Source organism: Camelus bactrianus, chromosome 6 (genome assembly GCF_048773025.1).
Source record: "Camelus bactrianus isolate YW-2024 breed Bactrian camel chromosome 6, ASM4877302v1, whole genome shotgun sequence".
Lineage (NCBI taxonomy): Eukaryota > Metazoa > Chordata > Mammalia > Artiodactyla > Camelidae > Camelus > Camelus bactrianus.
The window spans coordinates 3,009,078-3,027,109 of record NC_133544.1 but is presented as its reverse complement, the minus strand read 5'-3'; the positions used below and the strand labels follow the sequence as shown (position 1 = coordinate 3,027,109).

The window sequence follows — 18,032 nt, the reverse complement described above, 5'->3', positions numbered from 1 at the left end:
TCCCCCTCCCCCTCCCCCTCCTCTTCTTTTTTTTTTTTTTTTTTTTCTTCTACCTGACTCTTAACATTTCTTGTTTGTTCATTCAGCAGGTAGGTATTTGGGGTCCCTTATCTGTCAGCCATAGTACCAGCCTCTAGGGATGTTGTGGTGGACCGGACAAACCCAGTCCCTGCCCTCAGGGGACTTTCAGACTTGAGAAGCAGCCGGCATGGTACAGGGGGCGCTCTACTTGGATTTGGGGATGGGCCTGGAGACTGGTGGTGGGATAAGGATAGTCCTCTTCTGAAGGAGTGACTAGTAAGTAGCTTTCATTAGGGTTGAGTTATTTTGTAGCCAGATTGTCTTTTTCTGTAGAAGATTGACTCCTACTGCATTTGTTTTCAGTTTTCTCTTAGAGAAACTGCACTTCAAGTCCCAGGAAGATCTCATTTCATATTTACTTGTGTGTAGTTTGAACAAAATGGCTACTGGAACTTAGTGGGGGAAAAGGGAAGGAAACAGGCATCAGGCAGAGCAGTTTAGGCTTAGAAAAGTGAACAGACCAGGAGTCAGTTATACACATAATGAAAACAGGCTTTGAAGTCAAGTGTGGAGAGATTTCTAGACCAAGAGTTTGGTAGAATCAGGAGTGAGTAGTTGATAGATCTGTGAACTGCTGAGGTAGACGTGATTATGATTCAGTGTGTGTTCGGTATTTTTTAGGTTGCTTTATTCTTTTTTAAAGTTTTTCTGGGTTTTTTTCGGGGGGGGGTAATTGGTTAATTAATCAGTTACTTTTATTTTTTTAATGGGGGTGCTGGGGATTGAAGCCAGGACCTTGTGCATGCTGAGCACACCCTCTGCCACTGAGCTATACCCTCCCTGCCAGTTTTAAATGAGTCAATTCTTTGAACCTGGATGTATGAGACCAGTGAATTTTTGCATAATGATGGATATAACTGAGGTAGAGAGGTTTTATATTTTGTTCTATCATATTTGGGGAATCTGGCACAGTGTTTTGAGAGAAATTGTTTCAACAAATACTTGTTGGGCATTGATTATACCACACTCTCCCTTAGTCTTTTGAAGCAAGACCAACTGAGTGTCAGAGGGGGTCTGTGAAGGCGTCCTGGCAGAGAACTAGTTCTTAAGAGATGGGGAAAGAAGGAACGGGACTTTGCAGAGACACACAGTTGGTGGAACGTGCAGGGACATGGTGCAGGGCGCGCCGTGACTGCAGCGGGGAGTACGTGGCAGGAGGAGCGACCTGAGGTGAAGCTGCTGGTGGGAAGGTTGTCGTCAGGCTTTATAGTCTGGGAACACCAGCTCGCCAGAAGGCTTGGGGTCCGGGAGGTGGCAGGATTTCATCAGGAAGAGAAATACCTCAACCTCATTATGTTCAGCTGTAAGATTTTAACACTTAAAAGCCATAGATGTTGTGGCCAGGCTTGAAAAATAGATTCTGCAACAGGGATACTAGTTATCGCTTCCTAGAGATTTTGGAGAGACCCCTTAAGGCGTTAGAGTTGTCTGGGGGCTCCGAAGGCTTAGGGTTCAGACCGTGTATTATCAGTCCTAGGTTCAGTTTTGAAAAACTGCCCATCAGGCATCTGGGTGCCAGCTGTCAGCATGAAGATCACTGTCACCTTCCAGACGTACGGGGTTGTGGTACCAGTAGGGGAGGGATTTGTCCTGACTCGAGGAAGAATGTTGTGATGTTTTATATTTTTAATGGAAATATTCATAGCCAGAGAAGCACTATTGATTTTAAAGATTGGATTGAGAATGTTCTTTTGCAGTAACATCTAAAGTTAACATTTTATTTATTCATTCAACAAATCTTTATTGAACTTCTCCCCCATCCCAAACATATCGTTAGGTACTAGGCCTTTCACTGGTAAACAAGAGAGAATTTGTGTTGTTTATATTCTTATGAGAGAGATGATCATTGAACTGTTTATCAAATAAAGTAGTTACAGCTTGTGATGAGAATTATGAAGGACATAAGCAAGATGATGTGTTGGAGGGAAGGGGGAACTGATGGACCCTGTGAGTGATCTGTGAGGGAGGCCATCCTGAAGCCAGGTGTGTGGGGTGAGGTGGAAGACTGTAGGGAGCAGAGGGAAGAGTCGGCTGTGAAGCCCCAGGAGGGACAGTGGGCCAGTGGAGCTAGAGCTTGGATGACAAGAGAGGTAGAGATGTGGTGGTGGGGCAGGAAGGGGTCAGAGCACACAGGCCTTGTAGGCCAAAGAAAGGTATTCGGTTGTTCTCAGAGCACCTGGGGAACCACTGAAGAATTTTGAGTAGGGTTGGTAGTGTGAAATCCATCCATTTCTCTTTCAAAGAGCTTTTTCTTTAACACTTTTTTCTAAAGCAGTCTTAGGTTCACAGCAAAGCTGAGGAGAAGGAGCTACAGAGATTTCCCATATACCCCCTCCCCCTCCACACGCAGAGCCTCCTGCGTCATCAGCATCCCTCACCAGAGCGGGACATTTGTTGCCACTGGTAAACCTGCCGTGATACAGCATGATCACCCAGAGTCATAGTTTACCTTAGGTTCACCTTTGTTGGTGTACACTATGTAGGTTTGGACAAACATGGAATGACATGTAGCCATCATTATGGTGTCAGAGTATTTTTACTGCCCTAAATATCCTGTGTCCTCCCTAGTCATCCTTTTCCCTCCCCAGCCCAAGCCCTGGCAACCACTGAGCTTTTTACTGCCTCCACAACTTTACCTTTTCCAGACTGTTACATGGTTCTGAATGTAGAATCATACAGCACACAGCCTTTTCAGATAGCCTTGTTTCATTCAGTGACATGCACTTCAGGTCCCCCCAATGGCTTTTCATGGTTTACTAGCTCATTTCTTTTTAGTGATGAATGATATCCCACTTTCGGATGTTCCAGAATTTATCCATTCACTTACTAAAGGACATCTTGGTTGCTTCTGTAGTTTTATAGTTATGAACAAAGGTGCTGTAAACGTGATGAAGGTTTTTGTGTGGACATAAGTTTTGAACTCCTTTAGATAAGTACCAGGGACTTCAATTGCTGGATTGTATGGTAAGATTATGTTTAATTTTGTAAGAAACCTTCAAATTATCTTCCAAATGGCTGTACCATTTTGCATTCCCACCCTGTTGCTCCACATTCTCAGCAGCGTTTGGTGTTGTCAGTCTTCTGGGTTTGGGCCGTTATCCTAGGTGTGTAGTGGCATCTCACTGTTGTAATTTGCATTTTCCTGATGACATATGATGTGGGACATCTTTTCACAGACTTGTTTGGCATTTGTATATCTCCTTTGGTGAGATGTCTATTTAGATCTTTGGCCCATATTTTAATGGGATTGTTTGTTTTCTTATTGTTGAGTTTTAATAGTTCTTTGTATATTTTGGATAATAGCCCTTTGTCAGATAGGTGTTTGCAGATGTTTTTCTCCCAGTCTGTGACTTGTTTTCTCATTCCCTTGACATTGTTTTTGTAGAGCAGAAGTTTTTAATTTTAATGAAGTCTAGCTTATCAGTTACTTCTGTGGATCATGCCTCTGGTATTACCTTAAATGTTACCACCTTACCCAAGGCCATCTAGGTTTTCTCCTCTGTTATCTTATAGAAGTTTTACAGTTTTGTGTTTTGTATTTAGGTGTGTGATCCATTTTGAGTTAGTTTTTGTGAAGGATGTAAAGTCTGTGTGTAGATTCACTTTTTACATGTGGATGTCCAGTTGTTGCAGTGCCATTTGTTGAAAAGACTGTCTTTGGTGCACTGTATTGCCTTTGCTCCTTTGTCAAAGATCAGTTGACTGTATTTATGTGGCTCTGTATGCAGGCTTTCTCTTCTGTTCTGTTGATGTATTTGTCTTTTCTGTCGCCAGTACCACACTATCTTGATAACTGATGCTTTACAGTAAGTTTTGCAGTAGGGTAGTATCAGTCCTCTAACTTCGTTTTTCTCCTTCAGTATTCTGTTGGCTGTTCTGAGTCCTTTGTATCGCCATATAAACTTTAGCATCATTTTGTTGATATCCACAAAATAACTTATTGGAATTGCATTCAAACTGTAGATCAAGTTGGGAAGAACTGACGTTTTGACAGTATTGAATCTTATCTATGAACCTGTTATTGCTCTCCGTTTATTTCATTCTTTGATTTTATTCATATGAGTTTTGTAGTTTTCTTTGTATAGCTCTTGTACACATTTTGTTAGATTTATACCTAAGTATTTCATTTTGGGGAATGTGAATATAAATGATACTGTGTTTTTAATTTAAAATTCCACTTTTCCGTAGCTGGTATTTAGGAAAGTGATTGACTTTTGAATGTTAATCTTGTATCTTGCAACCTTGCTATTATCATTATTGCTACTTTAATTTTTATTTTGACTTTAGTGTCCCATGTCCTTAAAATGATCTACATGCTTTCACAAGGTGTCTGATCGTGACCATCCTCACTTGAGTTTGCCTGATAGCCATTTCATTTTCATTTGGTTTCCGGGTCATGTGGATCTTGCCACCTCTCTGAAGTACTTGCTTCTCTTCCATTCTTTTTTTTAATTAAAAAAATTTTTTTTAAATTTTCGTGGGGGGAGGTAATAAGTTTTTATTTGTTTGCTTGCTTGCTTGCTTGTTTTTTAATGGAGGCACTGGGGATTGAACCCAGGACCTCGTGTGTGCTAAGCATGTGCTCTATGTGCACTGAGCTATATCCTCCCCCCTACTTGTCTTCCATTCTTGTCACTCATTCCTTCCTTGCAGATTTTCCTTTTTCATAACTTATTCATTGATTCAGTAAATACTTGGTGATTGCCTCCGATGTTCTGGACCCTTTTCTAGGTGCCGGGCCAGAGGGGCAAGGGAGGCAGATGAGGGCTTAGCTGTTGTGGGGCTTACCGACCAGTGGTAGAGGGGGTCAGGCAGAAATGGCCAGTCAACAGAAGAGAAAGGATGTGTGGAGGAAGTCAGGCAGAGGGAGGGACTGCACTCAGCAGGGAGGGAGGCCCCTTTAGGAGGCAGTCAGGTGAGGCCTCTTGAAGGAGGTGACATTCCAGCAGAGACCTACATGTTGAAAAGAAGCAAAAGCTGAGGGACATCTGGAGAAAGAGCATTCCAGGCCTCAGGAATAGCCAGTGCGAGAGCCCTGGGTGAGAAGGAGTGGGGTGGGTTTCACAGAAGGGACCTGGAAGTCTGCCAGTCAACTCTGTAGAAATAGAAGACCTGCACTTCAAATAGACTGTAAATCCAGCTTCCCAAGACATTTCTAATCGAGGGACTGGGGAGAGTCTCCATGGACCTAAATTTAGGGCCGGAAGACCCTCCACTCTGGTCAGGTACAGAGCGCCCACCTAGAGCTGCCAAGTGTGTTAGAGCTGCGACGGTGGCAGAGGGTCAGGACTTGAAGGGCAAAGACCTACACTCAGGCCTTGCCTGTGTGACCTTGGGCGTCTTGTGACCCTCTGACCCTCCGTAGCTTCATCGAAAAGTTGGGTAGGGTAAAGACTAAATGAGTGGTGCGCACTTGGTAAATTATAACGTGCTGCGTGCAATTGAGTATCTTTATTGAGGGGAGACTTGAGTCCAGATTTTCAGAGATGTGGTTTTCGGCGTGGAACAGAAAAGAGGGGCCGAGTGGCTGAGGTTCTGAGCTGAGAAAGGAGGCTGTGGGCATCTGGCCAGGGGCCTGCTCTCCCCCACCGCCCAGAGCGATGCCTGTGCCTGGCTTACAGCTGCAGCTCGGTGCCTTCACCGCTTCTCCTCCCACATTCTGTCTTTCCCGGCAGGCTTCAGAGTCAAGATGACCTGATCACATCTGATTTTGTGTCTCAGTTTCTTTCGCCTCCCTCACTATATCATAAGCTACTCGAGAGTGGGAACTATTTCCCGTATTCTTCCCACCCCTCCCCCTTCGTAGCATTTATCACGGTATAAATTACAGGGACCAGTACACAGTGAAGTGCATTTTAAGTTAAAATGCCCAACAGTGATCCTGATGACACTTGGTTTACTTATTCTGTCTGTTTAAGCTCCAGCTATAATTCATACCCATTTGAGAGTTCCTTGTTCCTGCCCCTAAACCTGACTTCCCTTTGTAGGACTAGACGTTGGAAGAGTTGTCACGCCCTGTTCTTCAGCCCCCAGGTTTCCCTAGATGCCAGTTAAGATTCCCTTTCCTGCCTGAAGATCATCCTTGGAAACCTTGGCCATGGCCTCCCTGTCAGAGCCGGTCACATTCAGAGAGTTCTGCCCCTTGTACTATCTCCTCAACGCCATTCCCACCAAGATCCAGAAGGGCTTCCGCTCCATCGTGGTCTACCTCACGGCCCTGGACACCAGCGGGGACTACATCGCCGTGGGCAGCAGCATCGGCATGCTCTACCTGTACTGCCGGCACCTCAACCAGATGAAAAAGTACAACTTTGAGGTGAGTGCTTCCCTTACTCGTAAGCACAGGTGAGCCCTGGCCATGTTCACCTGCGTGTGACATGGGACAGTTTACCTCTGATCTGCTGGAACGTGGCCTTAGTGCCTTAACCACACAGTGCTTTAAAACTATCTCTAGTTGAGGTCCAGCATCACTAAAAACGTTGATGCTTTTAACTCTTTTTTTCCTGCCTCCAAAAATCTAGCATTACGTTAAGAGAGAACATGACAGTGTTTAGCACTTAATAGAAAACTTTAGAGGTAGGTATTTTTTTCTGAGTGTTTCGTTTCTCAAAGGACCTTGACCACTTTACTTGAAAAATCTCTAGTTGTTCTGTTGAAATTATGAAAAAAGGATTAGGATCAGTATCAGCTAGCTGCCAAAAACGCGTGCATCTTAAATGAGGTCACTTCTGTAGGACACCACCCCTGGGATCCTGACCGACTGTGTTCTGTGTTGGTTGACTCAGGCATCTCTGTGTATGGTAGGTGTTGGTTGACACCGAGTATTGATGGACTATCTTTGAATTCGCCCGTTTAGTTAATATCTGTGATTTGTTGAGTACATGGCTTTTGGGAGAGACTCAAAGGTGACTGGGTTGTGGCTCCTGCCTCATGGCCCTGTGGGCTCTGCTCTGTGTGTGGTTACTGGGCCTTTACAGACTAAGACAGGCTTTTGTGTTTAAGAGAAATGTTTACAAATGTTTACATCTTAGTGGATATTCAAATTATTGACGTTTAATTAAAAGTTAGTTTTTCTGAAGCCTTTATACTCAATTTAAAATAACAAAAATGGTTAGCATGCGCATAGCACTTAACTGTGTGCCAGGCATTATTCTAGACCTTTACACATATTAACTCATTTCATCGTCACAGAAACTCTACCAGGTAGATGTCATTATCATCCCTGTTTTACCAGGGAGACAGCTGAGGCACAGAGAGGTTACGTGACCTGCCAGAGGCAGTTAGGAAATGGTGCCACCATCGTCTGAGCTTGGGGAGATTAGCTCTAGAGTTGTTTTATTTTTTAATTTTTGGCTCTACAATTTGGAGTTAGACTATTAGGTTAGATATTTAACTTGAAAACAAAGTTAAACATCTGCATGTAAAGCACATGAGAAAAGATTTAGAGAAACACCCCCAAACTGTTCATCAAACTATTGCTGTTTGTTTTCTTTGATTAATAGCTCATGGATATGACTGATCAAGTTTTCCAAACATTTAAGACCATTATGTAGCTAATCTTTAAAATTATGGTTGTAAATTAATATATCTGAAATCTCTCAAATATGTCAACACTTAGCAAGGAGAACTTATCTCCAGCAGTGAACCCCTAACAGGATAAACGAAAGAAACCATGCCCAGACACATCATAATCAAACTGCTGAAAACTACAGACAAAGAAACATCTTAAAAGTAACCAGAGAAGACTGATGCAGCGCCTGTTGGGGACAGCAATTCGAATGACTGCACGCTTCTCATCAGAAACTGTAGAGGCCAGAAGACAGTGGTACAGCAGGTCTAAAGTGCTGAGAGAAAAGAACCGTCAACTCAGAATTTTTACCCAGCAAAAATATCTATCAGGAAGGAAGGTGAAATAAAAATATCCTCAGATGAAGGAAGCTAAGGGGATTTGTTGAAGGCAGACCTGCTCTAAAATGATTGCTTCAGTAAGTTCTTTAGACAAAAGAGAAATGATACCAGCAGGAAACTTGGAATATCAGTCATGAAGGGAGAATGATAGGAAGTACAATAGACTGTTTCTCTTCTCTTGAGTTCTTCAAGATATATTTGGCAGTTAGCAAAAATTATTAACATTGATCGAGTTTTCAGTGTGTACAGATGTGGTAATATGTAAGACAGCTGTAAGACAAGAGGAAAGAGGAAGGGACCTGTATGGTGGAAAGGTTTCTGCTCTCTACTTGAAGAGGTGAGATATTGAGTCTAAACAGGTTTTGAAGAGTGTGCATCATGCCTGTTATGGTAATCCTTAGAGCAACCATTAAAAACCCTGTACAACGTGGACTAGTACAAGTCACTACAGATGTAGCAAAAGGGAATTTTTAAAAATATTCAGACAACTCACGGGAAAGTAAGAAGGGGAAAACAGAAGAAGGAAAAACAGAAGGAACAAACACAAAGCAAATAAAATGGTAGACCTAAATCAAAACATACCAGTAGTTTTGGAGACTTCAGCACCCCTCTCTCAGTAATGGAAGTAGCAGACAGAAAATTAACTAAGTTATAAAACTGAACAGCCCCATGACCATCATGATCTAATCGATGTTTACAGAACGCTCCACCTACCAGCAGCTGAATATACATTCTTTACAAGGGAACACGGAACGTTCACTAAGATAGACCAGGCTCTTGGTCATAAAACACACCTAAACAAATTTAAGTCAGGGCAGACTTCACATAAAACCACAAACCCTCAATGTGTAAAAAAAACACAGTGTCTGTGAAGTGCAATAAAATGGGGCACACCTGCACCTATGTTTAAATTTTCAGCCACCAAATCGGAAAAGCTTAAGGAAACAAGAATTTAGTGGTCCCCAGAATGAAACTACAAATTTTCTAGTTTTCCTAGAACTAGTTTTTTATTCATCACAGGGTGAGCGCTGTGAGCTTTGGAGGGGTGTGGTGTGTGTGCTAGGACAGCTTCTGCGGGGAGGAGTGGAGCTTGGGGGAATCTGCCACAAATTACTGGGCCCAGCAGAGTAGAAGGAAAGTCTGGGGGAAGATGCCATGTGTACTCTTCTACCTGGCTTTCCCTTACTGAGGGACCATGAAAAATGTATTCTACTGGGGCCAGAATCCACACTTGACAGCTCTAAATATCAAAATCATTTTTGGAACACCCGTAAGGTATAGAATATAAACATAATTGTGGAGAATCAGAAAGGAAGTAGAAAATAAAAATTCTTCTTTGGAAAGAACACAGAATTTGGAGTTAGACTGTTAGGTTAGGTATTTAACTTGAAAACAAAGTTAAATATCTGCTTGTAAAGCACATAAGAAAAGATTTAGAGAAACACCCCCAAACTGTTCACCATGATTCTCTAACTCTAGCAGGGGCTGAGAATGGGGTGGGGGTGTGAAGGAAAGGGAAGTACTTCTTATTTTTTCACTTTAAATCTGTGGAATTATCAGAGTTCTTTTTTAATGGCGATACTGGGGATTGAGTCCACAGCCTCGTGCATGCTAAGCGTGTGCTCTGCCCCTGAGCTACACCCTCCCTCCTGTTAGAAGTGTTTGCTGATAAGTGTGTTTTCATATGTTACTTGTACAAACACAACAACACAAAGATTTGTTTTGAATTTTGTCATTCATTAGCTGTGTGAGCCTGGAGATGAATTAAATATTTGTATCATTGTTACCGTGATTTTCATCTTTAGAGCTGGCTGAGTCTTAGCATCGTTCGGTACAAGCCCTGTGTTTTACAGGTAAAGAAACGGTAAGATTCCTGCTCCAGCCACAGCGCTGTTGCCTAACCATTGTGCTGTCTTCCTGTGTGAGCAGGCAGGGCTCCCATGGAAGTCTGGTTATAGAGGACAGTTGAAACCAGATTTGGAGTTTCTTTGGAATTTCCAAGTGGAAATTGAAAGATTGCATCAACTTGTTTAATTTAGGGAAAATCTAAGATTTTATGGGAAGGTAAATAAAAATGAAAGTTAGTTTACCTCCTAATAAATCCATGTTTGGAATGGGTGAAAGATTATGTCTAAATAAAGTTGTGTTCCAAAGAAGAAAGTGGACCTTTTATGTGGTAAATAGAACCTGATGTGTTTTCGAGAATAATGCTTTTGGAAACCTTTATTTTTCCTGCACAAGTTAGTGGGAGAGGGCAAATGGAGACACAAGAAATTCTTCCTAGTTGAGTGCCAAAAACATGAGGAAAACTCTGTAAGGAGCTAATAACAAGGGCAAAAATGTTGCAAACTTGTTAAATCTATGGGTGTGTCGTATGTAAGTCTAGACCAGAAAGATGACGTATGTTTCTGATTTTCTGCTTTGAAACTAAACGTGTGAGCTCTTTAGCATTTAGCACGTGGTGGAAATTTCCTGGATTTGCCTTCAGAACTGTCTCTGCACCAACCACAGTGACACTAGGGCTCGTTTCTGCAGCTTTTCCACACTGATCTCGGATGAATTTACTCACAAGTACGTACTGGGTGCCTGTTCTGTGCCAGGCCCATTTTAGGTCCCGGAGCCACAGTGGAGAACACAGCAGGCAGATCCCAGCCTCAAGGAGTATGGAGTCTGATGGGGGAGAACCAGAAAAACACAGAAACACAGACTAGCAGGAGAGGGGCCAGGGGAGGATGAGCAGCAGCAGGGTGGGTGGCCACGGGTAAACAGGAAGTTAGGAAGGTCACACCAGGCTGCTGTGTCTGGTGGAGTATTCCAGGTGGAGGGAAGGAGAGGCCTGGACGTGGCAGCACGGCTGGGTGTCTTCCAGTTAGAAAGCTCATGCCTGTTTCATTGACTTACGCCTGTCATGGTTTGCAGAGTGGCGCAGAAATGAGTTTTGGTCTCACCACATCAGCCAGAGGTGCATTTGCCTAACGCCTCCCCCATCGATCCCCTCCGGAAGTAACCCTTAGATCTGCAGGTTAGGACCCTGTGGTCTAAATTCGTGTATGTCAGTAGCATTATGAGGTAGGTTTCACTGGTGTCCTCAGCATTGAGAGCCACAATTCAGTAGCTGCGAGGAACTTACTAGCTCTCACATTTGTTTTCCAGTGACTCGTATTTTATTGGACATCCATTCTGCCTTAAGTGACCAAAGTTCAGTTCAATAGCAGTTTTTTTTAATGGCAATTAACAGGGTGACTTAAAAATGTATTTGAAATTGTAATGGGTCAGGAAGAGTCAAGACACTCTTGGAAAAAGAACAAGATGAAGAAGTTGCTCTACTGAGTAGCAAGGCTGTAAAGCTCCGATAATTAAGACAACGTGGTGTTAGCACAAGAATAGATAGATAGGTCATTGGAGCAGAGCAGGGAAGCCAGAAAACCCACATGTATGTGAACACTCGGGTTGTTGCAAAGGTGATAATACAGAAATTTTCTGGGAAGTGGTGTATGGAGTTGGACGTGAATATAGGGGGAAATGAAACTCGGTCCCCGCCCCACTGCGTGTGGTGACTTTGTCTTAGCGCTTTGACTGCTGAGACTTCTGCCCGGTGTCTGGGTATTCTCCTTACAGGCAGTCTGCCTTCTGTCCCTCTCTTTAAGGTCTCCTCTAGGGAAAGGGTCCTAGGCTCTAGGGAGTTCTTTCGAGTCTCGTGGACATTCCCTTCTCCAGTTTGCTCTTGGAGATAAGGAAGTTCCAGAAAACCAGGTGCCTTTGTGTAGCTTTTAGATCATTAAAAAGTTGTGTAACCATTCAAGCTTTCAACTTTGGTTCTTTGTTAGTAAAAGAAGGAGAATAGTGAAATAATTTGTATGAACTTAATGAATTCATATCTTATTTGAGTCTTCTTGAATATTTCGGATCTGTTGGTTATTTGATACGCTAGCAGTTTCTACCAAAGGCTGAGCTCTGGCATCAAAAGCAGCTCACAAAGAAAGCCTTGTCAGACTTCACAGTTCCCATGAACTTGCCCACAAAGAACACTTTTCCCCTGATGTGTTTTGTCTTGGGTATAAAGGGGAAACTGCCTGCCAAGAAGTCTAAGAAAGTTGGCTGAATGCTGTCCTAACGGTGAAGAGTTCCTCTGGAAATCCGTTGCGGGCTGCTTTCAAATCAAACTTTTTTTCCTTAAGCCAATGTTGAATTTCTGTTTGAGGAAGTTAAGTTGCCACAACAAGGCAATAGGAAGTGTGTCCTAGGAAGCTAGAAATGAGGGAAATATGAGTTAAACACACAATAGATGGGATCTGAGCTGGACAGCAGGAGACAGAAGTGGCTCCCATGCCTGAATAAGACAGAACTGTCCTCACAGCAAAAGAAAAGAGTTACGTGTTGGGAGAGAGTGAGCAGTCTGCCGTGTGACTGGGGGGGACTCAGAATCCGACTGAGTCAGGCTCTGCAGCTGGCGGTCCCCTGGAGAGCTGTGATCCTCGTGGCCTGACTGGCTGATGGAGGTTTGATCAGAAGTTGCTCCATGCTTGCCAGACAGCTTATGGACTAGAACTTGCTGGCCATGCGTGTCAGCCAGCGGGGGAAGAATGTGCCGGTGGAATCTCCATGTGCGTTCTGGTTTGTGAGACGGTTCATTCATTGTAAAATAAGGAGTTGGCTCTGGGACTTCGACTTCTTGTGAGTCACATGATCACAAGACCACCTCCCCGGGCTGATCAACAGCAGGACACTAAACAGATTGAAAATCTGGGTCAGGAAGTTTGACGGCCGGATCCTTACATGCTGACCCACGAGTGCGGAGCTGTGGTGGGGGCATAGCCATACCCTTTAGTGTGTGAGGACACGTGCACACGTGCACAGCTGTGAGTAAGAGCCAGAGAGTGCAGTGTCCCAGGTTCAGGGCCCTGGCGTGGTGGGTGGGGTGTGCAGTCAGGGGACGGGCACAGAGGGCCTCAAAGTGCTCTTGATAGAGGCGGCTGCTGGATCCGAACTAGCAGCCAGGAGTCGTGTTTTCCAGTGCTTTCTGCCTTCCTGGCTGTTTGCTTCACCTGCTGAAGGGGCTGCCGCCTTCTACCAGGAAAAAAGAAGGATGTCAGACCTTCCAGATCACTTCCTCTCCTCGGAAACTGTTGAGCCAGGAATGAAGATGGCTGCTGAGCCAGTGGAAGACAATGGCATCAGCTTTGTGGACGTGGCATTTATTGACAATGCACTTTGCAGCTGAAAGTGGTGGAAGTGAGTCCTCTGGTGGTGCTGATGATGAAAGAGATGGCGTCGTGTCATGTTCTTTCAGAGGAGAGTTCCAGGACGTGATAAGATACCATCTGAGTCTTCATTGTGCAAAGGACACTTTCTAGCTTGTAAAGAAGAGAATTTTCTTTTCAAACTCAGTTTGAAAGAAAAGGATGAATATGGAGATAAGTCTGTAATGTTTACTGTTTGGAACAAGAACTAGGTATTAAAAGTGCACAGTTTGGGGGAAGAAAGGTACTCTTCATGTTCCCCTGCCCAAGCTGCACGGGACTCCACAGGCTTGTTTTGTGACAACTCTTTAAGCTGTTTATATAGTCACGTTGTGTATAGCATTGTAGACATGATCATATTTCATTATTTAAAATAATGAAAACAATACTATGCCAGGAGGCCCTTGGCGATCAGCCAGCTGTCACCCTAAAGGCAGCAACCTTGCCTGCCCCTGCCTCTCGTGCGCCTGTCAGAGCAGACGGCGTCCTTCCTGTGACCCACCTATATGTGTGCATCAGTGTGGACAGGGCTTGTCCCTGTGTTTGTTGATGGGACCGTGAGACCCAAAAGCAGCAGCTTTGTGTCCCCCACAACAAGCACAGTGAAGCTGTCACTAAGCACTTAACTGCTTAACCCTACTTCAATGTCTGTCTCATTTTAAACTAGCAAGTCTTTTAAATACTTGATATTATTAAGTCCTATCTCCATTTGCAGACTTGTATGAAAACAATACTAGATTGGTACTTTAATGCAGTTAGTGCAGTAAAAATCCCATTTCTAAATAATGTGCTAAATGATTGGTTTTATGAAATAGATATACTGCAGAAAAATATTAATAGTGGATTTGAGCCTCAAGTCTTTAAGTATCCTAAAAAGTTTTGAATATCCTGATTTGGCTATAAAATATAACCCTGAAATATTTTATCTTTTTCAATAAGGTAGAATTGTTGTCAGTGTCTTTTTACTCCGTATGTCACTTGATTATAACCTAATCTCAATTACCCTCTCCTGCTGTGGGGACCGTAATTAGCAAAAACTCTGAATCCACCATTGTGCTCATTCCAAAGCCACACTTTTTACTACCTGCTCCCAGCCAATTACTGAGTGCAGCCAGGGCGCTAAGGCTGGCTCATTCCTGTGAAACAGATGACTCCTCTGACCAGAGACTTTGGCGTGGGGTGTCCCTGTTGATCAGAACTTTCTAAAACTGCACTGCAGACTGAGAGTTACCTGTCCCACTCTCCTCTCTTCCCTTTCTTTCCCTTCCAGGTTGCAGACCTGCATTGTGATCTGACAGTTCTTACTGTGTCCTCCAACTGTTTCCCCCTTTCCCTCACAGGTTTTTCCCCAGACGAGTACCTTGCATGTGTAATTCCATCTTTAGGACTTGCTTTTCAATGGACACAAACTAATGCAATAGTATAGTTCAGACTTTCAAGACATCTACATGTCTGTCAGTTACTGTGAGGTGTTGAAATCTCCAACTGAAATCGTGCATTTACTTTTCTCATTTCAGTTCTATCAGTTTTTGCTTCATTTATTTTTTAAATTGTGGCAAAATAAACATAATGTAAAATTTACCATTTTAACCATTTTTAAGTGTATAGTTCAGTGGCATTAAGTACATTCACATTGTTGTGTCGCTTCATGCATTTTAAAGCTTTGTTGTTAGGCACCTGTACATTTAGGGTTGTGTCTTCTTTTTGAACTGATCCTTTTATCACTATAAAATGTCTCTTTTCATCTCTGATAACATTCCTTGTCTACTTTGTCTTGTATTAATACCACCACTTTCTTATAGTTAAACTCTTGCTTTCTTATAATTAAGCTTTGCATGGTGTATCTTCCTCTGTTCTTAGCTTCAGCTTGTCTATGCCTTTATATCTTAAGTGCATTTCTTGTAGATAGTGTAAAGTTGGATCTTTTTAACCCAGTTTGATGATCTCTGCCTTCTAGTTGGCATATTTAGGCCATTTGTATTTAATGTAATTGTTGAAATGGTTGGATTTAAGTCACGGTTTCTCAACCTGACACTGCTTACATTTTGGTTTGGGGGCGCTGTCCTGTGTATTGTAGGATGTTTAGCTGCACCCCTGGTTTCTGCCTACTAGATGCCAATAATATCTCCCAAGTTGTAGCAGCCCCCAGATATTGTTAAATGTCCTGTGGGATGGGGGAGGGGAGGGACAAAATTGCCCCAGTGGAGAACTATTAGTTAAGTTTACCAACTTGGTAATTGTTTTCTAGTTACCCCACCTGTTCTTTATACCTTATTTTTTTGTGTTCTTTTCCTACTGCTCTTTGTTTTATTTATTCATTTTCATTTATTAATTTCTATTGAAGTGTAGTGACACAAGTGAACTTATGTACAAAACAGACACAGACTCCTACTGCTCTTTGGATTAATCATGTTTTCATACTTCTGTTTTACGTGCACTACGGCTTATTAGGCCCTATTTGGTTTATTTTTTTAGTAGTTCTTCTAGGGTTTATAGTAAGTATCCTTTAACTTACCTCAGTCTACCCTCAAGTAATAGTATGTCACTTCACAGATAATATAAAAATTATGCAACAGTTTTATTTCACTTTCAGATTTTTTGTTGTTGGTATATAGAAATACAAAAATCAATTGTATATTTCACTTATATTCTGTTTTGTAGATTTCTTAGGGTTTTCTACATTGATGATTGTGTTTGCCTATGAAGAGTTTTACTTCATCTTTTCCAGTCTGTGTGCCTTTAATTTTTAACTTGACTTATTGTGCTTTGGGCCCCCAGTGTAACGCTGGCAGTGGAGTGAACGTCTCTGTCTTAGCCTTAGTCTTCACCGTTACATTAGCTGTACATTCCTGACAGATGCTTCTATGTCTATTCCTAGCTATCTGAGAATTTTTATCATGAATGAGTATTGAAGTTTGTCAAATATTTATCCTGAATCTGTTGTGATGATATGATTTCCTTATTAATATGTTACATGAATTGAGTTTTGGTTATTATTCTAACTCTGCATTACTGTTTTAAGCCCCATTCTGTTATGATATATTATCCTTTTTAGAAAGTCTTGCTATATTCATTTTAGCAATATGTTATTCAGATTTTTTTGTGTTTGTATTCGTGAGGAATGTTGGCCTGTAGTTTTCTTATAATGTCTCTGGCCTTCTTCATTATACATGTAACTGTCTAGCTTTTTGTTTCTGTTTGTAACTACTCAAATTGGACTTATTATTATTATTATATTTTAGAGTCACTGTGTAGAGACTCTTACATTTTCGTCGTCTTCACTCGCCATTCCTTGTTACATCTCAGTTGTTCCATTTGCAACTGTTTCCCTTCTTACTGGAGCACAGCCTTTAGCAGTTCTCACGTTGAAATCTTTTGGTGGTAAGTACTCTTGACTTTTTGTTTGTCTAAATGTCTCTCTGTCTTTGAATTGTCTAGAGAGGTGTTCTATCCAAGGCCAAGTTTTTCTCTTAGCACTTTGAGGATAATGTTCCACTGTCTTCTGGACTCAATTGTTGAGAAGTCCTTTCTAAAAATTACTCATATTTAGTCGTTTTCCCTTTTTCTCTGACATATTAATACCTTCTCATTGCATTTGAGGTTTGACCGTTTCACTACACGATGTGCGTGTGTGTTCCTTTCCATGAGTCTTGTTCAAGGCTTGTGCTCCTGCGGGCACAGCCCTTTCATCAGTTCTGGGTGGCGTTCAGCGCATCTCTGAGGACACCACCTTCTCTTGCTCTTTTCCCGCCTTCAGAGAGTCCCAGTTAGACGCAGGTGGGACCGTCGTGTTCTGTCCTCTGTGACTCTTCACTTCTTTACGTTTTTTATCTTTTCTTTCTTTTCTACACCGATCTGCCATCTAGTGCAGTAATCTTTCAGCTGTGACTCATCTGTTATTTAGCCCACCATGAACCTCTTTTGATTAGTTTTCATTTCTACCTGATTTTTAAAGTAATTTTTTAAGTTGAAATATAGTTGATACACAATATTGTGTTAGTTTCAGGTGTACAGCAAAGTGATTCAGTTACACATGTGTGTGTATCTATATTCTTTTTTCAATTCTTTTTCATTTTAATTTATTATAAGATACTGAATATAGTTCCCTGTGCTATACAGTAAGTCCGTATTGTTTATGTGTTTTATATATGGTACTGGGCGTCTGTTAATCTCATACTCCCAATGCATCCCTCCCCCTACTTGATTATTTATAATAATGGCTTGCTCTTATGTTTCAGTTTCCTTTTATATTTCTTTCAAAATGTTAAGCATGTTTCTTTTATGTTCTGGATCTCTTCCTTCTAAGTGAAATACTTGAGTCGGGGTGAGGGGTTGTCCAATTCTGTGACTGCTTTTTTTAGCTGATTCTTCTTTATGGGGCCTGTTTCCCTATGGTAATTTCTATTTGTGAGCTTCGGGGCTGATCCTCACATGTGCAGATGCCGAGGGACTTGGGTCGAGACTGTTCCACAGCTGGGCTTTTGTTCACTCTGCAGGCACCTTGGAGTGCTACCGACCTCGGAAGCACGCCAGACTGCCTGGCACGGAGCTTCTTAGGGAAGGAAGAATAAATTCAGACTCTGGTGCTGGGTAGGGCAGGTTTGCGATTACAGATTCTGGGGAACTGTTCTTTTTTATTCACTTCAGTCAATGCCTGAGATAAGACAATTCCTTGTCAGCTCGATTTGCCAGCAAATTGACTTTTCCCTATGTCCACTTTCCCTGAGAGTTAGGTCTTCAGGGGTTCTGGGTTTTGCAGGGGAGATCAGTTCCAGCTCCCCCACCCTCCAGTCTGGCCTGAAG

General features: G+C 42.4%; 1 protein-coding gene across 4 annotated transcripts in view; it reads left to right on the top strand.

Annotated features, from left to right (window-relative positions):
- TECPR2 (tectonin beta-propeller repeat containing 2) overlaps positions 1 to 18,032 on the top strand; it is an 83,759-nt gene that overhangs the window by 1,344 nt on the left and 64,383 nt on the right. For all 4 annotated transcript variants that reach the window (XM_074364989.1, XM_074364985.1, XM_074364988.1 and 1 more), the window contains exon 2: positions 6,108 to 6,397. In XM_074364989.1, coding sequence (XP_074221090.1) covers positions 6,179 to 6,397 — 219 coding nt within the window. In that variant the 5' untranslated portion in view covers positions 6,108 to 6,178. The remainder of the gene's footprint in view (positions 1 to 6,107; positions 6,398 to 18,032) is intronic.